General features: G+C 43.4%; 1 protein-coding gene across 1 annotated transcript in view; it reads left to right on the top strand.

Moving 5' to 3' along the window:
* The window catches only part of CCDC13 (coiled-coil domain containing 13), a 31,094-nt gene extending 5,223 nt beyond the window's left edge, over window positions 1-25,871 (top strand). The window contains exons 3-16 of the mRNA XM_077184963.1: window positions 2,365-2,513; window positions 4,522-4,664; window positions 6,931-7,020; window positions 7,248-7,364; window positions 8,166-8,270; window positions 9,459-9,623; window positions 10,153-10,329; window positions 11,713-11,898; window positions 12,711-12,787; window positions 15,117-15,191; window positions 16,011-16,139; window positions 18,380-18,534; window positions 22,126-22,225; window positions 22,421-25,871. Coding sequence (XP_077041078.1) covers window positions 2,365-2,513; window positions 4,522-4,664; window positions 6,931-7,020; window positions 7,248-7,364; window positions 8,166-8,270; window positions 9,459-9,623; window positions 10,153-10,329; window positions 11,713-11,898; window positions 12,711-12,787; window positions 15,117-15,191; window positions 16,011-16,139; window positions 18,380-18,534; window positions 22,126-22,225; window positions 22,421-22,502 — 1,750 coding nt within the window. The 3' untranslated portion in view covers window positions 22,503-25,871. The remainder of the gene's footprint in view (window positions 1-2,364; window positions 2,514-4,521; window positions 4,665-6,930; window positions 7,021-7,247; window positions 7,365-8,165; window positions 8,271-9,458; window positions 9,624-10,152; window positions 10,330-11,712; window positions 11,899-12,710; window positions 12,788-15,116; window positions 15,192-16,010; window positions 16,140-18,379; window positions 18,535-22,125; window positions 22,226-22,420) is intronic.

The raw sequence follows: 25,871 nt of genomic DNA on the forward strand, positions 1-25,871 counted from the left end.
AGTAGTTCTCTGCTATTTAGAGTTCAGTACTTTAGGCCTGAGTAATCCCAGATTTTTTATTTACCTCTGTTGCTGTGTCACTGTCAAAAGTCCCCATTTAACATGGCAGGTGTGGCAGATAGATCTGGATTGTCCTTTGCTTGTGTACATTCAGCAGAGTGGTTGTGAGTGATCAAATCCAGGCAGGATTTGTTTTTGGAAGGGATTCACCAGGATGTTCTCTGCAATATTCCCATGACAACACATCAGAGGCTTGTTCCAGGATCACAGGACTCCACATGGCCTGCAGTGACAGTGATTTGAGTTTGTCACTGCTGTTTATAGCAGCAATCAGAAAACATTTTCCTCTCAGAAGTCTCCCTTCCTCTGAGCCTTGGGAATTCTTTTTTCCTTCCTCCCATCCTACTCCCCAGTCTTGTTTAGACAAGTGTTTAGCTGATATTTCTGCCTTTCTGTTATGTTCTCTCTGCAACTTTATCCTCCCTTCTCTGTTTGTTGTACTTGAATGTATCTAAGTGACTCTCCCCATCCCGTGCAGAATCTGTAACAAGAGCTGGGAAAGACACAATTTGACAAAAGTTAAATCACTCCTTACTTTTTTTGGCCTGAACACGGCAGGCAATGTGGGAAACCACCTGAATTCCAGGCAGAGCCCTGCTCATAAGCTCCACCTGGCTTTGATTCCTTGAAGGAGAGTGAAAAGGGGCACCTTTGGCAGCCCATTTCTTTTGGCTCATTTTCTGTAGCCTCTGTGACAGGGAGAGTCACTCTGGGTGGGGTGGGAAGTTCCTCAGAGAAGACTCCAGCTCTGTGCACTTGGGATGTCTGTCCATCCTCCTCTAAGTGCTTTTCCTCAGCACTTGGACTCCAGCTCTCAGAAGACTTCACTGCTCAGGTGTGTTAAGAGCTTAGAACCTTTTTTCCATGTTAATCCCCCAACTGTTCAAAATCTTTTGGTTCAAGTGTCTCTAATTGGATCTGAGTTTTGTTGCTCACTCCTCTGAGTGGTTCACGTGGGAATAACTCAGTTCTGCCTTTGCTCACATTGCTCTTTGCTTTCTTCTCCTTTGTGAACAGCTGCCTTTGATCTCCCTTTGATTTGCAGCTTTGAAACACAAGTGCATTTCTTAATTATGCATTGTGAATCCTCTCCTAAACTGCCTGTGCTGTTTATGGCAGTGCTTTCAGGGGTCCATGGGCAGATGGAGGGTGCATTTAAAAGCTCTCAGGTCCTTGGGGTGCTAAGAGCTTGCAAAAACTTTGGAATGAAAAAAATTGAGATGATTATTGAGACATCTGACTTGGTTGTGTTTACAGGTACCTACTGTATCAACCAGGCTTTGTCCAAACCACATCTCCAAAGTGTAAATATTGAGGGTTAAATGATAATCTAGGAGTCAATTCATCCAGCTGATTTAGGTGTCTGGATAACTGAGATGCTGTAGATTATCAGGAACTTCCACATGGGAATCCCAGGGCACTGGAGACCTGCATCTTGCACCAGCAGCAGCTGGGGTCAGGTGGGCAGCCCAAATGTCACCTGTAAGGGGGTAATTTTATTAAATCCCAAGTTTTCTCAAGGACCCTGTGTCAGTGAGCTCAGATAATTCTGAACTCCCACAATTGAATGGAGCCCCTGAGGCCACAGCTCCTGGATTTTATTATTTGAAGGACCCATCACATCAGGGCCATAAAGGGATTAAAGTTATTAATTCTCTGGACATCTTAGAGAGATGAAACCTTTAAATGTTGCTAAATGTCCTGAAGAATAGGAGAAGCAGGGCTGTTTCTTTCCATTCAGAGGGCTTTTTTTGAGCATTCTCTGTTTCTAAATGAATTCCAAAAGGCACCATTAACAATACAAACTGAGGCTCACAGGGTTCCAGGAGAATCAGCTGAGGACATGGGAAATTGGTCTGTTATGAATTGCTCTAAAACATTGATTTTTTAAAAGACCCCAGGGGCAGCTTTGTAGTCAATGCTCTGTTGGCTTCTCTTGGCTTTGTCAAGTATAGAAAAGAAAGCCTGAACGTCCCACATGCTGAATGCTGCCTGATTTCCTCTGAAGAAGCAGGTAAGTAACACTGAGATGACACTATTTGGTAACCTCAACCTGTTCTGTGATGTTTTACCCCAGACAGCTCAAGAAAGTGCAATTTTATTTTTATTTTTTTTTAAGAAGTTGTTATCTAAATAGATCAGATAATCAGCTTGTGTTCTTATCTGAGGTTTAGGACATTCTGCCTAATTCAATAAACTCACTCCTGATAAGCTCAGCCCATCCATCATGCAGTTGTTCCATTATTTTATTTCTAGGAGCACCTCTTTGTGCATTATTTACCATTATGGTGAATTTTTCCCCAGTTTCTTTGAGGCTGAGAATGAGCAGCTGCAGGATCAGCTCCGAGAGCTCCGGGATGAGAACTGCAGGCTCTACAGACTGATGGCAGAGAAAGATTTTGAAATAAAGGAGCTCCAGAAAAGAGTAAGGGAGGAGAGGTTGGCTCTGTCAGGTAAACACAGCAACTTTGTGTACTCCCCATGTTGGTTTGCTCGATGCTGATCACCAAAAAGTGTCCCTGAAAAGAATTGTGCTCTGTTAGGGTACACAGTGATTTCTGTTCCTCATAAAACTGTAAGCTTGCTGTTATTGGCACAAAAATAATGATGTGCCATAAAAATATTATTTTGGAAAACTTGCTGTTAGTGTCAAAGAGCTGTGCTGCAGCTTTCTCTGCTCTGTAGGGTTAAATTTCTTATTCAGGCTCCTTTCTTTTCTGCCTGAACAGGGCAGAGGAAGGATGCTGGATGAATGCAAAATTCAGGTTCTAAAGTGATTTTGGTGGTTTTTGACAACGGAACTGTGCAGGCTGCACCTCCTCCACTGGGTGCCACTGTTGGTCAGGACAGCAGCGATAACCAGGCTTGAAGAGAAGGGGAAACCAGCAACGAAGAGAACGAAGTGTCATTAAATTCCACCTTAATCCTTGAAAAGCAGCTGTAGTTTGTGCTTAGGAGAGGTGATAATCTCTTCCTGGTCAGCAGCAGGAGCCAGATGTGCTGGTGCAGCTCCTCTGGCTGATGCCAATCCCTTGCCTCTGTTTTCCTCTCTGCATTGTGGCAATCCCCACATTGCTTGGGAGTGAAAAGCCTTGGGTGGGTGTGTGCAATGCATTTGAAGACCAGCAATTTAACATGGAAACAGCAACCTGGCTTTGGTTAATTTCGTATTTACTGTGATTCTCAGCAGCCATTATTTATCCTGAAAACTGTGGTAAAAGTAGCTCCTAGGTGGGAGGAGTAACACAAATCACACAAAGGAATGGTGCTTTTGAAAATAATGAATTGATCTAAAGTGCTTTTAAAAAAGCATTTTAAATACTTTTAAAATAAATTCATTTAAAACAATAAATTTTGCTCTTTAGAAGGTTTTTAAACAGTGGCATAGGAACAAATTCTGTTCCCAGCTGTGTTCTGTGTGGCCCCATGAATGTCTCTGTATGGGCCTCAGCATTCACTTGGGAGTGATCTCTCACCTCTCATCCCACCCCAGTTCATGAATATCAGAGAAAAGTGATTCCTGCAGGGCTCTGAAGGAGGATGAAAGAGTTAATGACAGCAGCCAAGTTGAGTCTGCACAGCCCCACCAAGGGTTTGTTGTTGCAGGCTCATGTTCCTCACTGAGCTGGAAGTTTCTGTGGACATTGTTTGCCCACGACATTGATTTTGCACTTGTACAAGAGCTTTGCTTCACCTGTGTGGTGTTAACCAGAGCCAGGTGACACAACAGCCAGGCCTGGGGTGTGCTCTGTTTGTGGCACTAATCAAACCCTCCCTGATGAGGGAGCCAGTGACGTGGCTAATTGAAAGAGCAATTAAAAGAGTCAGACAGTGAAGCTCCCTGTGTAATCCCAAGGGAGTTATAAATAGGCACAATGAAATTCCCTGGACCTTGTCCAGGAGCCAGCTGTAATATTGTGCCTGACCTTTGAGGACTGATGTCTAGAAACGTTCACACCTCTGTTCCAGCAGCTCCTCCTGTAGTAAACAACCAGGCAAAGCAGAGTGTTGCCTTTTGCTGTGAAAATGCCAAAAAATCCTGTTCCCAGCAGCGAGCAGGAAACACCACTGCCCTCTCTAGGTAAAAATGTGGCTACTACCACCATTAAATCTCACTTCTAGGGTGTCAGGTAGACTTCTCCTTTTATATTTCTCTATTGAGTAATTCTATTCTCTATTTGCTTTTTCTGAGATATTCTGGGCTGGATAGGATTTGGATTTATGTGTATAAACATTGCCACAGTGTGAAATGTGGCTGTGGTGTGCTGCTGAATCAAAGGACCAACCCATCAAGCTGGCACCCCTGCCATCTCTTCCCTCACTTGTTCATTGGAGTGCCTGGCACAGCTCAGAGAGGAAGGGATGGGACAATGCAAGTTCATTGTGCCAGAGAACAAAAGCCTGCTCTGTTCTGAATCCTGCCTGTGAGATGTGCCCTCTGCTTTGATGTGTTCCTTTCAGGAGTGTCTGGTTTAGCTGGAGACGTGGCTGCCACTAAAATCGTGGAGTTGGCCAAAAAGAATCGGGAGGTGACTGCTGAGTTTGAGAGTGAGAGAGCCAGAGTGAAGCAGCTGAATCACAGAGTCAAGGAGCTGGAGAGAGAAGTGAGGCATTCTTCTTGTTCTTTTTGCATGATAAAACATGGAAATCCAGCCTCTGGGATAGAGAATGGGTTTGGTTCATGTTCCCATGTTGAATTTGCTCTTAAATCCGTGTTTGCTTTGGGTTGGGGTCATTTCTGTCCATGATGTTCCCTCAGCTGTTTCACCTTGGCAGAGGAATCAAATTGCACCTCTGCAGTTATAATGAGCCAAGGATTTATTAAACAGCAATTAGGAATGTTCATTTGTAGAAGCTCAGAGACTTTTCTACCAGTTTGTCAATGCTATTTCTCTTATTATTTATTTTTTTGTGAGGAGAAGCAAATTTCACACCTTTATGTCTTACATTCCCACCTCGTTAAGACCAGTCACTAATTAGCTCTTTAATCTTTTAAGCTTTTGTTATCCCTGTAATGAAAGCTGTTTTCTGGAATAAGTACTTGCAGAGCTGAGACAACACCAAACTCTGTCATATAAGACAGCAAATCTTCACTCAGGCAGATTAAATTTTCTACTTTACTGTGACTTTTTGCCAACCTTTCACAGAAGTAATTTTGCTCAGGTGGCTGCTGAATTGAAAAGGAGATGTCCTGATGTCAATATTTGCTTTGTCCTTTGGCTACTGCTCCTCTTCCTTACACAGTATTGGTGATTTTTTTTATTACTTTTATTTTTTTTCTGAACTTTGCTTTCTTAGAAGACATCAGTTAAATAAATCAATAATGCTGACAGCTGCATTTTCACTCAGCCTTTCACCATCACTTATTATCATGACTCATGCATCTACCTGAATTGCACCCCAGCTACCTGAAAGATCAAAAAGTCGTAGATTAAATTAAATTTTTGAGAACTCCTGCATAAATCCACAGTGTTCTGGTCACAGGGGTCTTGTCAAACAGTTGGCAGCTTGGCAAACAAGTATCAGGTGTAGTTTGGGACCTACAAAATCACACAAGTAATGGAGCAATTCATGAATAACTTAAGGAAAAATCAACTTGGTTCCTCTCCCCTACTGCAGAAGTGGAACGAACATTATTCAAACAGAAACATAAATAGTCTCAGATTTTGGCCCAAAAAGAAAGGAACACAAACATTTCAGGAAGAAGATAAAGATGGAAATGATGTAAAATGAAAGCAAGGTTAGACACTGGGAGGTATCTATCAAAAATGTAGACTGATATCTAGAAAACACTGTTATTTTACCTATTTTTAGCTCTTTCCTTGCATGAAAACAGAAAAATCTGTAAATCATAAGTATTTTACCATAATTATGTACCCCGAACAGAATGGAAGGTGTGGCCACTGAACAATCACTTGGCAAAGGGTGGGCCATGGAAGCAAAGGGATGTTTGCAGAAAATTTCCTCAGAACTGAAGCCAGCAGCTGCCAGCTCCAGCTGAAATTCCTCATTATCAGTTCATACAGAACTTTATGGACTGGATAGAAAGAGTGGCCCTAACCCCATGAAAAAGGGTGAAATTAGAGCTGGCCCTGAGTGAGTTTTTCCCCAGATGCCCCTTTTTAATGAAGGAGCTTTTCCTTAGAGCTTTCCTTAATTCAGGCAAATAATCAAGATTTTCCACCCACCTCAAAGAATGAAGTCCCAAACTTTTAAAGCAACACTTCCTGGCCTTTCCAGTCCCAAATTCCTGCACTCTCATCCATTTAGAAATCTTTGCAACAGCAGCATAGGGCATGATTCAGAGCAGGGGGGGTTTCATGTCTGTTTTCCTTTGCTGTGGCAAGCAAGAGGAGACAGAGTTTTTATTCTTAAATAATAAGTTATTTAAAGCAGTTAAAAAATGCTGCTTTAGAGGTCCCAGCTAAAGAAAAAGAACCTTAACACCATTAAATCTCAGTTCTAGGGTGTCAGGTAGATTTCTCCTTTTTGTGTTTCTCTATTAAGTACCATTTGCTTTTTATGAAATATTCTGGGCTGGACAAGATTTGGATTTATGTATATAAACATTCATTTGAGGTACTTTTTGTGATAAAATGCCTCAGAAGTCTCCAAACTTGAAATTTGATCCCATCTCAGTAGGTCAGAGATATCTTCTGAAGTTTTCCACAGTAAAATACAGCATGATTCTTTAGGAAGCATTTCAGAAAAAAAAATTATGTTTTCCTACTGATAGTGTCAAAAAAATGGAAAATTAAGGTTTTTTAGAGTACATAAACATGCAATTTATACTTTTTTGCTAATTAATACTCCATGGAGTGATGCTGTTCTGTGCATCCATTCTACACTAACAATGGGGTTCTTTTCCAGCTACAGGCAGCTGCAGAAAAAATCCATTCCCTTGGTGGTGATGCTGCAGGAATCAAGGAATCAGCTCTGAAAAAGCTGGAAGGAAGCTTGGTAGGAATTTTAACTACAATGAGGAAATCAGCAGCTGATACTCAGCTCCTTTGTAGAAAAGGTCCCTGTCACCAGTTTTGGGACCAAATTCCCCTGTACCCCCTCTATGCCCCAAAAATTATGTCTGGAAAAAATAATTCAGTGGTTCTGATGGATCCACAGATGTTAATCCCTTCAGTTTTTCCCTGAGGGTTCTGTTCTCACCAAATCCATTCCTCTCCTCCAAGGCTGAAAATCCAGAGGTGAAAGCACTGCAAGAAAAGTTGAGCACAGCCAACGTAAAAGTGACAGAATATCGAAACCAGCTCCAGAATTTGAAACAGGAACTGAAGCTGACCCAAAAGGTACCACTGCAGGGAGCAGTCTGGGGCTGGCACCCCTGAAGGAGGTTAAGTCTTGGGAAACTGGGGGGCTTTGGCCTTTGGTTGGCCCCCATGAGCTGTTCCAGTGGAGGAGGGAGCTGAGGAAGACACAAGGGTAGGGGTTGGGATTGAAATTGTGCTCCTGGACACAGGGATCTCATGTTTTGCCTCCCACTGTCCATTGGACACAAATCCTTCTGAGTTTTAAAGTCCCAGATCAGCAGAACTGTTTGTGACATCCAGGTTCATTCCTCCTTTCCCATACATTTAATTATGTATTTACTTTTAATGTAGCTCCAGTGCCATGGGAATCAATGAGATTCAAGGTCTTGCTTGAACTAAAGCATGTGTTTAAAGAGTTTGTTGCAATGACATCCAGAATAACCTTTTCCTCTGATTCATGATGGATTTAAGTGTTCTTATGTGCTCTGATTCTCTTTGGTTTCCCTACTTTGTGTAGGAGACCTGCAATGCAGATCAGAGTAGAGAATATGGTCCTAAAAATAGAGCTCTGCTGACCTTTTTATAAATAATTTAAATGCTCTTCATACTAAGTTTGGCTGTGTCAGAATTTTGCAAGGGAGATTGGTTCAATTCCTGGTGTGTATGAGGACAATACCTCTGCTCTGCTCCTGGTTAATTATGGGTAAATATTCATCCTATCACAAATAATTGTGGATATTGAAAACTGCTTGTGCTCCCTGTTACAGAGAGCTGCTTTTCCTTCCTTCTCCCAAACACATCCTTTTAAGCCTTATTGTTGATGTCAATCCCTTTTCCCAGATTTTAGCCAAAGAAGTTGGGGAAGATGTGAATATCCAAAGTCTCTTGACCAATTCTGGCAGCTGGCGTGGGCGAGCTCAGCAAATTGTCCTTCTCCAAAGCAAGGTGAGTTACAGCCCTGCACAGTGGCTGGAACACATTTCAGCTGGAATTCTCTTTCTAAGTACAGATATCACCTCCAATTAAGGTAAAAGTAATGTTGGTTCTTCATTAATTCTTAACATCTCTCTGTTGATGTGTGCACACCATGTTAATGACTCTGCAGCCCTGCAAGCTTTGCTATTTCAGCTGGGAATCTTTCACATCTGTGTCAAAGGAAGGAGTGCAGTGACCTTGGAGAGCTGTGGCAGCCCAGTTCAAGTCCCAGGGTGTTTTGAAGGTGCTTCTCTCCACTGAGAACAGAAGGAGCCCTGTCAGTGTCTGTGCTCTGACTTAGACACCTTTGTTCAGTGCTTGGAGTCAGATGGGAAGAATTGAGGCCAGATCAGGTTTTCAAGTTGTTCCCTCAGGAGCTTCAGTAAAATCTTTAACTCTTGAGTCTTCTGAAGGGCAGAGTTTAGCTGAAATGTCAGCAGGAGGCAGGGAGGCAGTTTTGTCTGCATCTAAATAAAACTTCTCTCAGGCAATTTTATGTGTAATTTTCCTATTTTCCTGCTGTTCAATTATATGCCATCAAACTGATTTTTTTTTTTTTGCATTTTGACTGTGATTTTTAACCTCTGCTTTCCCTTGAGCAAATTCCATTTCCCCCTGTTTTATCCCTGCCTGGGGTTCATCTGACCACTGTTCCTACTGTTCTCTGCTCTAATGTGCAGATTTCTTTCTGATCCAGACTCCTCAGGCCCCTTCTGTAGTCAGTGGGGATCTTGTAAATCCAGTCACTGGATCAAAAGTGAGGCAGGTTCCTCCAAAGCAGGGCAGAGGAACTGAGCTGTGGAAGTGCCCAGTTCCTTCCACTGACTCTGAAAGCAGCCTGCAGTGAGCAATGGACAGCTGAGTTCCCTTGCATTCACACAGCAGCAATTCCAGTGCTCTGGAGTGCCTGTCTGGCCTCCAAATGTGGCTCCACAAAGGCACTGATCTGCCATGTGTCCCACACCTCCATCCTGCACAGATGCCTTAAAATCTGCATGTTTATTAGCAGCTAAATTTCAGTTTGAAAGACCAGACACTGCTAGTGTCTTAGTTAACCATGAAAATCTCAAGCAATAATCTGAGCTGCCTTTGGCTGTGTCCTCTCTGCCCTGTGCCCCTGGTTAAAGCTCTGGGTGAGTTGTCATCATTGTGCCATAGGTTCACGAGCTGGAGCATAAACTGAATCAGCAAAAGATCAGAACTTCACTGCTGGAGATGGATGAGGGACTGCTGGCATTTCCTGATCCAAGGAAATTGTCAGTCCAAGAGAAGAACTTGCTGAAGATTCGCAGCTTGGAGAAAGAAAAGAAGGAATCTCTGGAGGTAGAATCCTGTGAGCTGACAGAGTTCTGTTTGGGTGTGGAGCAGTGTGTAATAGCTTGTTCTGCCTTCAGGGTGTGTTGCACCCTACCTAAAACCATTTCATAAACCCACTTGGTCTGGTGGAGGAAGCTCTGCCCCACTTCACTGCCAAGCCCTGCACCCAAACTCCTTAGCAGCCCTCTCACCCCTTGGCCAGGTGTGCATTCTTCATCCCAAATACAGACATCCCCTCACACTCCTGGATCTGCAGGGCTCTGGGCTTCTCCATTTCAACAGAATAATGGAGAATCAGAATCCAGAATAATGGAGAATCTACCAGACCACCTGGATTCCTGAGCAGACAGACCCTTTTTGGAAGTTGGCAAGCAGGCAGCCAGTAGCATTTATAATTTCTATTTCCTTAGGAATAATACAGTATTCCAGTCCCATTTTTTAGATTCTACCAGGTAATGTGTGATTCTTTTTGCTCACCACAGCACTTGAGGCTTGGTGATAAGTTATAATTTCATTTCCTTTTACATCACTGCAGAAACTCTCTGAGCAACACAACACTCTCCAAAAAAACCACGAGGAATTGAAAAAAAAACTTGATGCCTCAAGAGCCAGGAACCAAATGCTGTGTGGAGAAGTGAAGATGCTGAAGGGCCAGATTGGAACCTTGCTGGAGAAAGGGAAACACGATGATGAGCTCATAGATGCCTTGCTGGTACAGTCTGTGTTGGCCCCAGCCCTGTTCTATGGGTGATAAAACATGATGTCCTTCCATGGCACACACAGCCTTAGGGTGTGCAGGAGCCTGATGGATCCAAGTGTGACAGCCAGAGGTTTTCCTGTCAGCTGAAGCCCTCCTGCATTTGGGATCAGGTCCTGTAAGGGCTGTGAGACAGCACCAGGTGTGACAGTGACAGCCAAGTGGCCCTGAGCTGCAGAAATATTTTGCAGAAGGATTGAAGTAGGTAGAGGAAGGGCTTCAGTCCTGACCCAAGGCCTGTGTTCTTTGTTCTGCTTTCAGCTCCACTGGTAGATTTGTTTTTTTCCCTTAAAATGCCTGCAGTCCTGGAGGAATTTTTTGTTTGTAACAAGACTTCCATTTATTTTGTTACACAGCCCACCACACACAAGCTGAACCATGAGCACTAAACCATGTGCACACTCACCTGCAGGAGCTGAGAGGATTTGGCCTCTTCAAGAGTTTTAACAAAGGCTCAAAGATGCTGAGAAAGAAATAAATGGCTCCTGTCATGGTCCTGCCATGCTTTTAAGCAGCCTTCCTCAATTAAAATAGCAAATTTATTAGAGATAGAAATAAATTTATATACCACCTCCTAGCAGGGTTAATTCTGTGTTTCCTGATCCAACTCCTCACTAGTTTCAAACCACTCAGATTTCCCTGCTGCTCTGGGTAGGTTTTAGCTCAGCTGGCATTCACCCTTCTCCCACCAGGCCCTGTGGGTGCTGACCAGCAGATTAGGGGTGCCAAAGAACACTTGTCACTTTCTCTGAGCATTCCCACTAAAATTAGTACAGAAAGATGCAAGTTTTTTTGGGAAGGGATGGTTAATCTCTTTTATCCTTTCTATCACAAAAGCACTTTACTTGCAGGTTGTTGGCCTGACAGGACAAACTGCCTGCCAGGTATTAGATTTGTCAGTGTGGAAAAAAACCTCCAAAACTACTGGTGAAGCAGCCTGGCCTCATATCTGTCACCCCACAGTACCCTCAGCTTTTAATATCACTATCACAGGATCTGATCATGTTCTAATTCCACAAAAAGCACATTGAAATCTTGAGTTTCATTCAGTTTATGGAAAAAAAATCACTTCTTTATCAAAGGCCAGCCTTTCTTGTTCTGTTTTCTGCTACACTGAGCAGCTGAGCTGGCAGCAAATTGAATCTGAACATTGCTCAGGTTAACATAACAAATCAAATTGCCAAAGTGACACCAGTGACACCAGTGTGCTCCCACCAAGGAATGGGCTTGGCAGGGCAGGGGCTTGCCCTACCATTCCTAAATGGATATTTGTCTTGGGGAGGTTTAAAATAATCATTGTGGACCAAATAATATCTCACCTGTTTCTATTTTTACCAGAGCCAGCAGAAGCAAATGCAGGAGATTTTAAAGGGCCTGAGCCAGAAGACGGGTGAGAACAAGGAGATGATGGACCCTGAGATTCAGAATCAAAGCACCGTGATAGATGAGCTCAGGCAGGTGGTGGCTGACAGAGAAGCAAAGGTTAAAACTCTGGAGGAGGAGATTGGGCAGCTCACACATCAGGTAGGCAAACAAATTAATTAGAGGAGCACACTTGGTGATCACCTCAGCTCTTCCACTTCCTTGTCCCTTGTTATCTGACATGGTCACTGCCTCCAGACAGTGATCCCTGTCCTGCTGACAGTCTTTCCTGATAGAATGATAAAGCAGGAATTCTCTTTTGTGACTCCTCAGTTCCTTTGTGCATAACTTGAGGCTGTTTCAGCAGCAGCAAACACAGAAATACCAATCACATCCACACATGGGCCATGTCAGGACTGTCACTGGCTGACAGCAGGACTTGGGGCTGCACTGGGGACTCCTCAGTGCTCAGCACCTTTGGCTGCTGGAAGCAGGAAGCAAACAAATGTGTCACACCAGCATCAGCAGCTGCTGCTGTCTCACAGGCAGGAATTGTGAAGAGTATTTAGACATCCCATTCTCGTTGATCCAAAACCCTCCTGGGGTTGGTGAGGTTGTGAATCTCCCAAATACCTCAGGAGTGGGGGCTGGAGCATTGAACCCAGGATCAAACCTGGGTTAGGAACACAACCCACAGTGCAGCAGCATCACTGCCAGCTCAGTTGGTTTATTAATGCACTCTGATTTGATATAAAACTGTCCTTTTTACTGACTTCTGCTTTGTTTTCATCCTGCAATGGATGGGAATTAAAGCAAAGCTTCTGAGAAGGCCCTGTAAATCAAAAGTTCTGGCTGGCTTGTAGCAATAATCAAAAGCTGCTGCTTTGGCATTGGTGCAGCTGTTTTCCTCTGAACTATGTAATTGCTTTTACAACATGCTCCACCATTAACAGAAGAATTCTGCCCATCCATAGGACAAGTCAGGAGCTGCTCATCCACCACCCTCTGAGCACTCAGGATCACCTGAGGCTGGAAGGACAGAATCTGCCCGGTAAGATCAGAAAGTCAATATTTCAAGTTGTTTGAGTAATCCAGGAGCTTGGTTTTCCCAGGGAGTTTCATCAAACCACAAGTGCTTTGTGCCAACAGCTGTGGCAGCCTGTTTGCAATATATGGGAATCTCTAATCACATTATCTCTTGGACTTTTGTCCTGGAACTGAGAAGGATGTACAGACTTGCAGACATGACTAGATTTGGCATGGTGGTGGTGCAGCTATTTCTCCTCCTGCAGCTCAGCTAATGTTTATGTGGTCAGCTTAAGTGCCTGGGAATCTTTTCCCTTGTGAGACACGGGGCTTCTAAGGAGCAGATTTCTGTGAGCAGGGTGGGGAATGAAGGCAAAGTGCCATTTTAGGTAAGCACTAAATCACTGGTGCATTATTTAAATCAATAAATGCTCTTTGAGTAGGATTTACATGCAAAAATGTTGAAAACACACCACATCATTTGTTCTTACCAAACACCCTCTTTAAAGCCTCACTCAGGACTGTGTAAATTACACTAATCTTAGTGCAGCAATAAATCTGATTTGTGTTTACACTGATGTGACTCTGGGTCACTCTGGCTGTGTAAAGGGACCATGCTACCACAGCAAGTTATATCCTTTGCTGTTAAATTGCTGCTAAAGAGTTCATGGTCTAATTGATAGTGAGGATTTGAGACTGGTCTGATGGGGATGGGGGAAATTTTTCATCAAGATAAAGTTACAACTGATCTCTTCTGTGTAATTTCCTACCTCATTACTTTAGACACCCAATTTGGCTTTAAAATCAGCTGAGTATCCCTAAGTAGAGCATTACCATAAAATTTAAGAAGAATTCTATAGTTTTGAGTTAGACTTAAAACATCTTTAATTTGAAAGTTTCTGCACCCTTCTGACTGTGTTAATTCTACCCCTTCTAACTCTGCAGAAATTGCTGTGCTCTCCTGGAGCAAATCTATATTTTATCCCCTTTTTTTTTTAACCTCACATGTCTGCTGATGGTAAGCAGGAACCAAAGCTGGGTAATGGCTTTGTGGAAACCACTAAGTGCAATGCATAAATTATTGCTTGTGTACAGGGCCAAGGGCTCTGTTGCAGAAAGAGCTGACGTGTCAGGTGGGCAATGAATGATCCTGAAAAACTCTGAGAGCTGTTAATAACTTGGTCAGCCAGGCTCCTTCCTTCTGTTAACTTTAATATGCTGATGAACTCTCAATTCTGTTTGGCTGTAGTGAATCATCTTTTCCTATCAGAAAAGGTGCAATGAAAAACTCTATAAATAGATGCTAAACCTTTTGGAGATGGCAGAGTGAAAATCTGCATTTTTAGACTGGGCCAAGGCTGTCAGTATGAAACTTAACTTGATCTTAGGATTAACCACTCCTAGCCCAGAAGGCACATCTGTCACTTCCACAATTTTAAGGCTTTATCCTCTTGTTAGCTACAGCTAAAGTAAGGAAATGTGGGGTAAGTTGGCCGGGACTTGGCTTTGGGCAGCTGAATTTGTGTTGAGGAAATGAACACCCCCAAGCAAATACCTCCTGAAATGGGGTGTCCCAAACAAACACACCAAAATCTGGTGTCCCATACAAACACACACCTAAATGAGATGTTCCAAACAAACACACCAAAATCTGGTGTCCCAAACAAAGACACACACTGAAATGGGATGTCCCAAACAAATACACCAAAATCTGGTGTCCCAAACAATCACACACCTAAATGGGATGTCCCAAACAAGCACACACTGAAATGGGAAATGGGATGTCCCAAACAAACACTCACTGAAATGGGATGTCCCAAGCAAGCACACACTTATAATGGGATTTCCCAAACACACACACACCAAAATCTGGTATCCCAAACAAACCCACACTGAAATGGGATGTCCCAAACAGACACACACCTAAATGGGATGTCCTAATCAAGCACACATCATTATACATAAAACTCATCCAGGCTGGCAGTGATACTCCAGTGTTATCAGCTGGCTCCTCCTCTTACAGCAGTGAACCTGACAGACCTTCCTGAGGGTTTCCACAAAGCAGGTTTCATAGAGCTGTGTGAAATACATAAATCTGTGTGAAATATATATTTTAAAGGGCATTGGGAAATCCAAGTTGTGCCCTGCATTGCAGAGCAGGGGTCGCTTTGTTAGGAAAATCTGGGACATGCAAACCCCATCCAACTGCACAGAGCGGGGATTGCCTCTCCCAGTGCTGGGTGAAGGTGTGAGGTGAGGGAGCTCTTCCCTACAAAACACAGGCATTGGGGAAGGACTGGAATTTTGGGAAGACTGCCCTGTGTGAAGCCCTAACCCAGCTTTCCTGCCCCCAGCACAGTGTCCGCGATGGGCCACGTGCTCGTGGAGTCAGCAGCCTCAGAGCCTTTCTTCCTCATCCCACCTGCAAGGTGGGTACATAAACTTCATTATCAGTAAGGAAAGTGCTCTGCCATGCTCTGCAAGCTGCTGGAAATCCTTGTCTTGCTTGCCTTGTTTCTGTAATGAAAGCTTCTTGCACCATTCCTCTTAGCTGAAGCTGTCCAAGAGCTCTAACATCTGATTTCTCTCTTAATTCTGTAATTGGCTGCTTGTTTGACATCAATTTTTTTCCATTTTTGCTCCCAACCACAAAGATTTCTCCTGCTTTTTTTTTTTTTTTTTTTTTTTTTTTTTTTTTTTTTTTTTTTTTTTTGTTCTAAAGAAGGTCTTCCTGAAAGCAGAGAGGTCAGAGAAGTAATGAACTACATAATAATGGGATGCATGGGAAAACTGCCCCTTCCTTTCAGCACATTTTGGCCACAAGAACAGCCATTGTGCAAGTGCTGCCTGAAGCCTTTCAGAGGGAGAAAATCAATAGCAGGACATTTAATAGTTTAGTGTAGCACTTGGGAGATAGAATCTCCTTTTACTTTGGCAGTAGCAGTGAGAGGAGAGTCAGGGATAATGAATTGATCAGAGTTGGAAGTTTGTTTTCAGGGGTGACGGGGAGGGGAAGCAATCTGGAAGCAGCTTTTTAATGACACTCCCAGTGACTTTATAGCCAAATATTTCTGTTCTATTTCTTGCAGTCTAGAGATGGGTGCTGGGGGGAGGTAGTGAGCCTGGCTCTGCATTCTGCCTTCACCTTCAGACAAGTGTATTGGAGATAGTGCTCCAATCCTGCCTTTGTTTCATTCCTTTCATTCCAGAGGTGGGAACCAGGCTCTCTGTGCTTGTGCTTTCCTCAGGTCTGCTGGCACGGACAGCTTGAGCTGGGAAGCGCTGCTGGGAGAGCTCATAGCACAGAGGCTTCTGTGCCAGCCTGCTGAAGAGGAGAGGGAAAAGCTCCTGGAGCTGGTGGCTGTGCTGCAGCAAAGGTACAGCCTCATCCTGCCAGCAGCATCCTCTGTGGGCTGCTGGGATCAGGGAGCACTGCAGAGTCTGGGACGTGCACTACAGTGCATCACACGCTGCCATCCTTGCCTTAAATAGGGGCTTTTCAATTTCATTCTGCTCAATTTCCCTGCCTGGCTGATGATTCATTCTTTTTCTTATTCTTTTAGAACAAAGGGCAGAAAAAAATGGAGCCATCTTCCAGCTTGCTGCACCTAGATAAAACCAGAATTGCTGTATTTATGTGTGCATGGCTTTATTGAGGCAGCAATATTATTCATCAGTAGTAAATACTGTAATTATTGTTATAATATTCTCTTCCAAAGCTTTTCACATTCTTTTTAAGTTTCATTGTATCCTTTTCTAAATTAATTTATTCTGGTTTAACAGAGGCATAGCAGTGATTTTTTTTTTAAATTTTGTTTTCTATGATTCAATTCAATGTAAGATGATAAAAGCCAACCATGTTTTAGGAGAGAAGGGAAAGCAAAGTAATTTTTTTTTTGACACCTTTCAGCCACTGTTTTTTTTTCCCAGTATGTGTTATTTGATTCCCAAATCTGTATTCCAATATTGGAAGTATATTCCTGTCTGTGTGCTTGTCAATACAATAAGCACTGTTTTCTTACTTGCTTTAATTTACCACAGTTATCATTCTCACTTGTACAACTTTTGTCCTGCATGATTAATCACAGTCAGAAAAAAATAGATTTTTTTTTCTTTTAGAACTGTGGAAAAGGTGCTTTTAAAGCTAAATTCTGGAAATACATGCTGGGAAAAATCTTTCTCATGTTTGTAAGCCCAGTGACTTTAATAGAGCTGTGCAGTCAGAGGAGGATGGGGCTGTGAGTGGTAACTGAAGTGTGGCCACCACCAATATGGGATAATGAAAAACAGAGTCAATGAAATGCACAATTGCTTGTAAAATGTGCCATAAAGTGATGATTCAGCAGCCCCACAGTTATCACACATTTATCAAGCAGGTAACATAAATTTTGTGAGACTCTGTGCAATAACTCTTGGAAGACCTCAGGGTAATATAGCACCAGTCAGATCTCAACGTGAACGTATTTTTAAAAATCAGGTTTTCCTCCTCTTCCCTCCACTGCTGGGCTGTAACAAAGTTCAGGTAACACAGATAATGCTTACATCAAGAGATGAGCCCTGGGAATTGTTATAAGTGGGATTTTTCTACAGCATTTTAGTTTAAATTATTCCTATTGGCAGATGATTCCATTAAAAAATCCCACAGATCTTGCCATTTTTCCTCCAGTTTTTGTGCAAAGTGGATGCCAGAGGAACACCGGGGTCAAATGAAAGTTTAGTGAATGCAGAACCACTGAGAGGAATAAAATGTCTCAGAGCACACCACCAGCCTGGGAATTCACTGCCACAGGAGGTTGAGTCTTGCCTGTAGCTACATTTTTAAACCAGTGATATAATTTTATTAGAGTTGTAATAATTTAATTTTTTTTTTAGTTATGCCAGCTAGGAGGGAAATAAACTAATCAAATCTCTTGATTCAGAGAGTAACCAGCTTCCACCCGTGGGGTCAGGAGGGAAATTCTCTTTTCCAGTCCAATCCAGTGAGTCAATCTGTGCTTTTTTTTAGCCTTAAACTCCTTGGAATTGCTTGGTGTCACTCATTGCCCCACTGGCAGCATCTGTGGGTGCACATCAGATTTTTGCAGTTCATTTTCTGAGATGTCATGCAGGATGGAGAGAGGCAGTTTGCTTTTTTTGTGATGTAACCACCAGTTTCTTTTCCACCCTCTCCCATCCATGGTTATGTCTAATGTTTATTAAAAGCAGAAGTTTCTTTTCTTCCTCTCAGATAACTGACGCAAATGTTAGACTGTGTTTTTATAAACTATTTGCCTTCCAAGCTTTCCCAGAGTGACTGAAAAATTCAGTTTATTATTCCTCAGCAATCTGCAGCTTCCCTGCTCAGTTGAGGGGTAAATTCACACAGGGAGCCAGAATTAAGGGATCTGAGCAAACAAACCCATTGTTTCCAACTGTATTCATTAGTTAATTCTCTTTTGCATATTTAGAAGATGTCACCTGATACAATTTCACTGGGATTTCTTACTTTGGATGCATGGAAAATTCTTTTCCTTCTGTTGAAAAAAGCAGGATTTAGTACCAAGACAGATTTGACATAGACATGACACAAATGAGCTGAACTCTTTTTTTTTTTTTTTTTTTTTTTTTTGCCTATCAGGGTGGAAGAAAGCAGTGACAAAGCCTTGGAAGCTGAGAAGAAGCTCCAGGAAGAGCAGTGGCTGAGTGACAGCCTGGAACAGCAGCTGGGAAAGCTGCAGGTGGATCCAGAGAGCAGCACAGCTGCCCAGGAGCCTGCCCTGAGGAGCAGAAAAGGTAAAGGGAAGCCCTCAGCTGTTCTATTTGTGGGGTGCCCCGTGGCAGGGAGGAATGATGGATCTGACTCCATGTTCTCAGAAGGCTAATTTATTATTTTATGATACAATATTATATTAAAGGCTAATTTATTATTTTATGATACTCTATTATATTAAAGAATGCTCTACTAAACTATACTAAAGAATACAGAAAGGATACAGACAGAAGGCTAAAAAGATAATAATGAAAACTCCTGATTCCTTCCAGAGTCCTGACACAGCTTGGCTGTGATTGATCAATGAGTGAAAACAATTCACATGAAACCAATGAAACTAAACAATGTCCAAACACATTCCAAAGCAGCGAAACACAGGAGAAGCAAATGAGATAAGAATTGTTTTCATTTTTTTTTCTCTGAGGCTTCTCAGCTTCCCAGGAGAAAAATGCTGGGCAAAGGGATTTTTCCAGAAAATAGGAATGAGGAATGCACCCTCAGCCACAGCCACATCCCCTGTTTCACCTCTGGCCTTTACAGACAGTGACAACACTTGGGCTCCACTGCCAAAGCCAGCCCAGTGCTTGACCTTGCACGTGGTGATGGGACCTGCTCAGAGCCAGCAGCAAGGCAGGAGGCAAAATCCTGGCCCTTCTTCACTGCAGAGGGTTTTCCCCCAGGTCTGAGGATTTTTGCAGTGTGTTTCCATGGGATAATTCCAGGAAAAAAAAGCTTTTCCCTGCTCTGTGCTGCCCCCAGGCCCAGAGCTCCTTTTGCACTCGTGCCTGAGGGATTCAGCTGAAGGTTAAGAGCAGAATTAAAGGACATATCCCAATTTAAGGCCTGTCAGTGCCTATGAAAAACTATTGCTGGTGATGAAGTAATTAGATCTGGTGTAATTTATTATCCCATGAACGTGATAATCTCCTGCTATAAATATGAAAGCCTCCCTGGCGTAGTTAAAGAAGAAGAATTCATGGTGGGTGTTAAATTTTTATTTCCCTGATCAGATCCTTTTATTGCTTAAGGACTCTGATTCTGTAAAATGTCTAAACCAATAAAATGGCACATATTCTTAAGGAAAATTTTCCAGTGGTTTCCCTTTTTATGTGTATTTTCATAAAGTAAAAAGACTTCAAATGCCAGAAGATGAACAGCAGGGAGGGGAATTTCAATTTGGCAAATGTTGGGGTGGTGTCAGGCTGAGTTAGGGTGACCAGAGGGACCACAGGGCTCATCAGAAACCTTGGATGAGCCCTTCAGAGGAGCCTTTATACTGAGTGGGGACTGAATGGGTGCTTCACACCTGCTCCTCTCTGTACAAGATGGATTTGTTCCTTCGAGCAGGATTGCTGTGTCCTGGGAAGGGGCTCCAGCCCACACTGACTCATTCTCTTGTGGTTTTTTATGAGCACTGATTCTTAGAGTTGTCTCACCTGTATTAGCTGAGAGCAGAAAAATGTAGATCCCAGAAGCGTGGGAGCATTTTGGTGCTGTTTTGCACAGAATTTAACTGAGTTTCTGAGTGCTCAGACTTTTACACAACCTGGTGAAGTGTTCATGTGTTCTGTTATCAAATCTTCCCCTTGCAAGCTCCAAGAGAGACAAACTCTCCAGGTCCTGAGGCTTTTTGGTCAGGTTTTGTTGTGCTGTAGTAAAGTTTTAGTAACTCCCCTCTGCTGGCTGGCATTTCACAGCCAGAGGAAGAAGCTGTTTTCACTAGTGACAGATCCCTTCTCACTAAATATTTAGTTCATTAATCTCCTCTGCTTAAGGACTAAAAGCAAAAGTAGAAAAGGATTGGCAGTAAGGCTAATAAGGAGAAATCCTCTCTAAATCCATGAGATGAGTAGGTAACAATCTATTTCACTCCCTTGCTTTGATGAGAGCTTTGTGATATGCCAAAACTGGAGTTTGTACAAGAACCAAGTCTGTAGTACACCTCTTCAGCAGAACATGGAGGTTATCTCAATGCTTTCATGCCAGTGGTTGAGGAAATAAGAAAAAATGAAAAGCTTGAATACAAAACAGAGACTAGAGAACCTGCTAATTAACATAATATTTTCCTTTCTTTCTGAAAGTACAAAATTGTAGAGAGCTGATCTAATTGCTAGTTTAATGTTTCTGGCCCCTTCAATTCAAGGGAAGTAGATAATGATGCTAAGGAGCTGCAAACAACCCAGTCGTGTTTTTAAATCATTCAGGCTTTTCATTTTCTGTGCTTTTGTTCCTGTTTTATCCAAATTCCAAATTATCAAAGAATAATCCCAGAGGAGGGATAGGTAAGTAACACCAGGATTTCCTCAGCCCTGTAAAGCACAGTCTCAAGATCAAAAGCATTTTTTAGCTGTACAATGCAGCCTTTTCTTCTCATTTGTTTTTGTCAGAGTTCAGTACTCTCTACTCTCCAACCAGGCTCTTTCAGATAATTCCACACGAGGAGGATTTAGTGTTTTAATACCAAATTTGGAGATATTTGATGTTATGAGGGATACGAATTGGGAAAAGGGATACAGAAATGTGCCAAGGTGACAACACAAGCACAAACCAGCAATTGCAGTGTACAGCAGGAGCACAGCACAGATTCCAGCCTGGCTGTTCCCTGTCCTGGTGCTGGATTCCCAGTTACAAGGACTGCAGCCAGCTCCAGCCTCTTCTTCTCTTCATTTAGCTGCTTTCTTGATTTTTATCATTTATTTGGGGCTTATCCACACAAATCCTTCCCCCATGTCACCTTGCTCCAGGTAGGTAGTGCTGGCTATTGATTATTTTAGAAAAAGCCATTTATTGACATCTACTAAAATGATTCAGCCTTCTGTCTACAGCAGAGACCACCCTGCAGTCCCTCAGGGCTGGGATGAGTTCAGCATCCTCTGCAACACCTGTGCTCCCTTCCTGCACTCCTTTCTGAGCTCCCTGAACCCTTCTCTGCTCCTCCTTCCACTGCAGGGATTCCCTGGTCACAGGTTTTGCTTCTCCAGTCCCAGCTGTAAATTTGAATTATATGTTTCTCTATAACCCTGAAAAAAGTTTCTGAATTTTTTTGGGGTGAGCAGAACTGCATGTTTTGGGTAGACTTTGATTTAGGAAAGCATTCCTGAGTGAGAACCTTGATTTGAAGTTCACCTTGAAGTACATTTAACCCCCACATTTTGTTTATGCTGAGGACCAAAGTGCTTTACAAAAGTTGTTTCAATGGGTGCCACATGCAAACTTTGTCCCAGACATTCAAGAAGCAACAGCTGTCATAATCTGAAACACAATTACAAGATTAATATCAAATCAATCCTTTTCAGCTGTTTGTGACCTCTTGTTTTGGTCACTTCAATATTTAGAATTCATTGTTTTCCTCCCTACATATGTAGGCATGTATTTAGCCCAGAAACATAAATTCACCATGTTTTCATTTTGCTGGGAGGAAATTAAAATAATTCTGTCATATATTTATGATATATTATGGATGTAACATAGAATTTAGGAGATTAAATATTTATTTAAGAGATTAAATACATTATTTGAGAGAATAAATTCAGGTTTTTTTGACACTGACTCAGCATGCTGCCAAAACTGATTTGCTGTTTTGCTAAAACTCCATTGTGTGATTGAATCTACAGCCCAGCCCAGCCTCCCCTTGCATGTGAATGACAGAGAGGAGCTCTCTGCATCCCTGTCTGAGCTGCCCCTGGAGCCTCAGGTGGAGGAGCTGAGCAGGAGGTATGTTCTCCCTTTCTCCATGCTGGGATTACCCTGTCCTGCCTCAGGAGGGAGAGGAGGAGCAGGTGCTCAGTTTGCTCTTTCCCAGGCCTCTGGGTTTCATTGTTTTTTTCCCCCAGAACACAGGTGACTGTTCTCAATTTGCTTTGAAGCTCCCCAGCTCACAGGGAGGTTTTTCCTTTTGTTTCCTTGCAGGCTTGGCTTCCAGATGGATGAGAACAAAAGTCTGAAGGCTGCTCTGAAGGAGACTGTGACAGCCAAAGGGGAGGATTTTTAACTGCATCAAGCCACAGTGGAGGAAGTGAGGGATGGGTTTGCAGAGGCTGTTCAGCCCCACACACCAAAGAGTTCATCCAGATATTCCCAGTCCTTTGGGCTGCAGAGCAGGGGCAGAGCCCAGGCACCAGTGTCATTTTGCAGCCTCAGATCGTGTCATTTCTTCAGCTTTTGCAGGAGAGGATGAGAAACAGAGATGAAATACAAAAAGTGAAGGTTTTATGTGTCAGCAGTTTGTGGCTCTGAGGCTTGGCAAGCAGGGCTGGTGGGTGTAGTTTGGGAATTCTGCAGGGGGATTTGGGACAAAACCTTCCAGGTTTCAGCACAGTGTTCCCTGGGAGGGCTTGATATTCAATCTGCTGCTGCCTTTATCAGCTCAGGAAGGAATTTGCTGTACAAAAGTTAGACCAGCCCCCTTCCTTAGAACAAAACAAGCTCTGTTTTTATCCCACACTGCTACCTGCCTGTCTCAGGCTTTCTGTAGCACTTCAGTGCTCAGGCACAGGATTAGCCTGACCTGGGACTATCTGCAAATCAGCTCTGGGTGGGCTCCTCTCATCATTCCAGCCTCTTTCTTTGCTTGAACATGCAGCAGTTTTCTAAAACTCCAGTGAGTTTCCACTGAAGAGCTGTGCAGATTACCCCTGCAATGAGTCAACCTACCTTCAATTCAGCTCATTCCATAAAAAACTTGCCATCCAGGTTATGAATTCCCTGTGTCTGGGTCTCTGCATTCATCTGTCAGGCAGATCTTGTTCTCCCTGGGAAGAAATGTTATAAAATGCAGGCAGCTCTTCACTGCAGCAGTGCTGGGACTTTTGGAGCTGCTGCAAACCCTGGCAGCCCTGTCCTCCTCTGCTGCAGCACAGTGAGGACACAGAGTGCAAGCTAATCAGGCATTGCCATGCAGCCTGCCAGTGCAGAGCAGCCTTGGGGATTCCAGGCAAATGGAGAGCCAGGCATTTTTGTACAGTGCTGCTTTGTTTCTCACTTGAAAGTCTTGAAAGCTTTTCTTTATTCCCCTTTGCTTTGTCAGCCTCTTTTTATGAGCTTCAAGTTTGTCAGGTTTTAACCCCAGCCAGCTGCACCAGTGCAAAGTGGATTTTTGGGCATGAAAACCACTGCTCCCTTCCCCAGCACAGGGATTTCATCCTGACCCCCCTGTGCAGAGTGGAAAAAAGCAGAGCAGGAGTCACTCCAGATGTGTTGTCCCTGTCTTTTTTTTTTCCTGTTTAGGTTCAGAAATGTCTCTCTTCAAGAAATGTTTCTTTTCAAACAGTTTTGGAGGAAGTCAGGGAGCTGGGGATAATCTGGGAGTTAGCAGGGAATTAACCCTCTCTGTGCTCATGAGGCTGCTCCACTGCCCTGGAGCTCAGCCCAGCTCTCAGGGGCCTCTCTCACAAAAAGCAGGACCATCCATTGCAATATTTTTCCTGCCAGTATCATCAGAGGAAAAAGCATCTTGTAACCCTCAATCATCTCTGGACAACTTGAGGGATAAATCCTGGGTTGAAAGGAGCCACAGCTTTGGTTTCTGCTCCATCTGATGTCTCTGTAGAGGGGAGGAATCCTCTGATGGGGATTTTAAGGACCTGCAGGAGGGAGCAGATCCCTTGGAAAAGCTGCCTGAGCAGGAGCAGGGCTGTGGGAGCTGTGCTGTGCAGTGGCTGCTAAATTCAGGCTGGAACTTGGAGCTGCAGGTTCTGATTTCACTTACACAGGAGTGTGAATCAATAATATTTTCCCAGGAGCAGAGCAGATGCATCTGCTGCCCTTCCTTGTGCCCTGGCCCATGGAAGCTGTGAAGATCAAACCTCTCTCCAGGAAAAGGGCTCTGAGTCAGCCCCTGAAGCACAGGGAGGAAGCTGGGATGTCACAGAACACACATGGCTCTCCTGCAAACCTCTTCTCAAGTGCTGCAACACTCATTTCTTTAACCTTGTGCTCGTTTGGTGCTGCACAGAAGCATTTTCTCCTTTTTTTCTGCACCACCAGATGCTTACCAAAGAAAGAGCCCAACCACTATAAAGCAATTTATTTAGGCAGCCTGTACCTGTAAGCAGCTGCTGCTCATGGAAATGTGCAATCTGTCTCCTGTCAGAGTGGGGAGTGCAGAATGTCCAGGGCTTCTCAGGATTTTGAAATGCACTTCCCCAGAGTGACCTGGCTTGAATTCTCCCTGTGCTGGCTCTTGCTGGTTCCCAGTTTTCAAAGGATGAGCCCAATTTTCTTGCAGCATTTTGCTAAATATAAGAAGCCCTGGCAGACCTTGGGAGCAGCAGCCCCCTGCCCATCACTCAGAGATCAAAACCAATGGCAATATTTTTCTCTCTGCCTGAAAAATCCCCATATTGGAGATCCTCAGCCCCAGGATCTCTCCAGCACACATTTCTTTCAGGGATACAGCTGATGTGAAATCACCACAAGCAGGAAGTCCCTGCTTCCCTTGGAACTTTCAGTGGTTTGTTTTGGTTTTTTTTTCCCTCATGGATAAACACCAGCCTGTTAAAATCCCATGTTTCAGTTCAAATTTGAATTTCTCTGGCTCCAGTTTGCAGCCAGCCATCTATTTGTCTCTCTGGCTCTTCCTGGTTCCCACTTTTCAAGGAATGAGACCAATTTTCTTGCAGCATTTTGCTAAATATAAGAAACCCTGGCAGACCTTGGGAGCAGCAGCCCCCTGCCCATCACTCAGAGATCAAAACCAATGACAATATTTTTCTCTCTGCCTGAAAAATCCCCACACTGGAGATCCACAGCCCCAGGGTCTCTCCAGCACACTTCTGGATTTCTTTCAGAGATACACCTGATATGAAATCAACACAATCCCCTGCTTCCCTTGGAACTTTCAGTGTTTTGGGTTTTTTTTTTCCTTCATGGATAAACACCAGCCTGTTAAAATCCTGTATTTCAGTTCAAATTTGAATTTCTCTGGCTCCAGTTTGCAGCCAGCCATAGTTTTGCCTCTCTCAGATAAAAGCACTCTGAGTCCCCAGCATTTCCTCCCTGGGACAACCCTCATCCAGTGAGAAGTCATGTCCCAGGCAGCTTTTTGATAAGCTCTGAGTTTTTTCAACCTCTCACTGCAGCTGATGGTGGTGACAGGCTAAAGGTGACATCTCTGGCACAGGCTGGTGGGTACAGTTAAAGTTAATTTTACTGCCAGTATTTACTTATGGGCACTCCTTGTTAGGATTTGGGCAGTTCCTAGCTCCAAATATGAGTTCTCCAAACACTTGGGAGAACCAAAATCTGTCTCCTGGCCTGGAGCTGGGCAGAGCTCTTCCATGGAGCAGCCATCAAGTGCCTGATGGATGCATCCCATTTCAAAGTACAGCTGAACTGCTGGGAATAAATGATCTTTGATGAA

This window comes from Agelaius phoeniceus, chromosome 1 (genome assembly GCF_051311805.1).
Source record: "Agelaius phoeniceus isolate bAgePho1 chromosome 1, bAgePho1.hap1, whole genome shotgun sequence".
NCBI lineage: Eukaryota > Metazoa > Chordata > Aves > Passeriformes > Icteridae > Agelaius > Agelaius phoeniceus.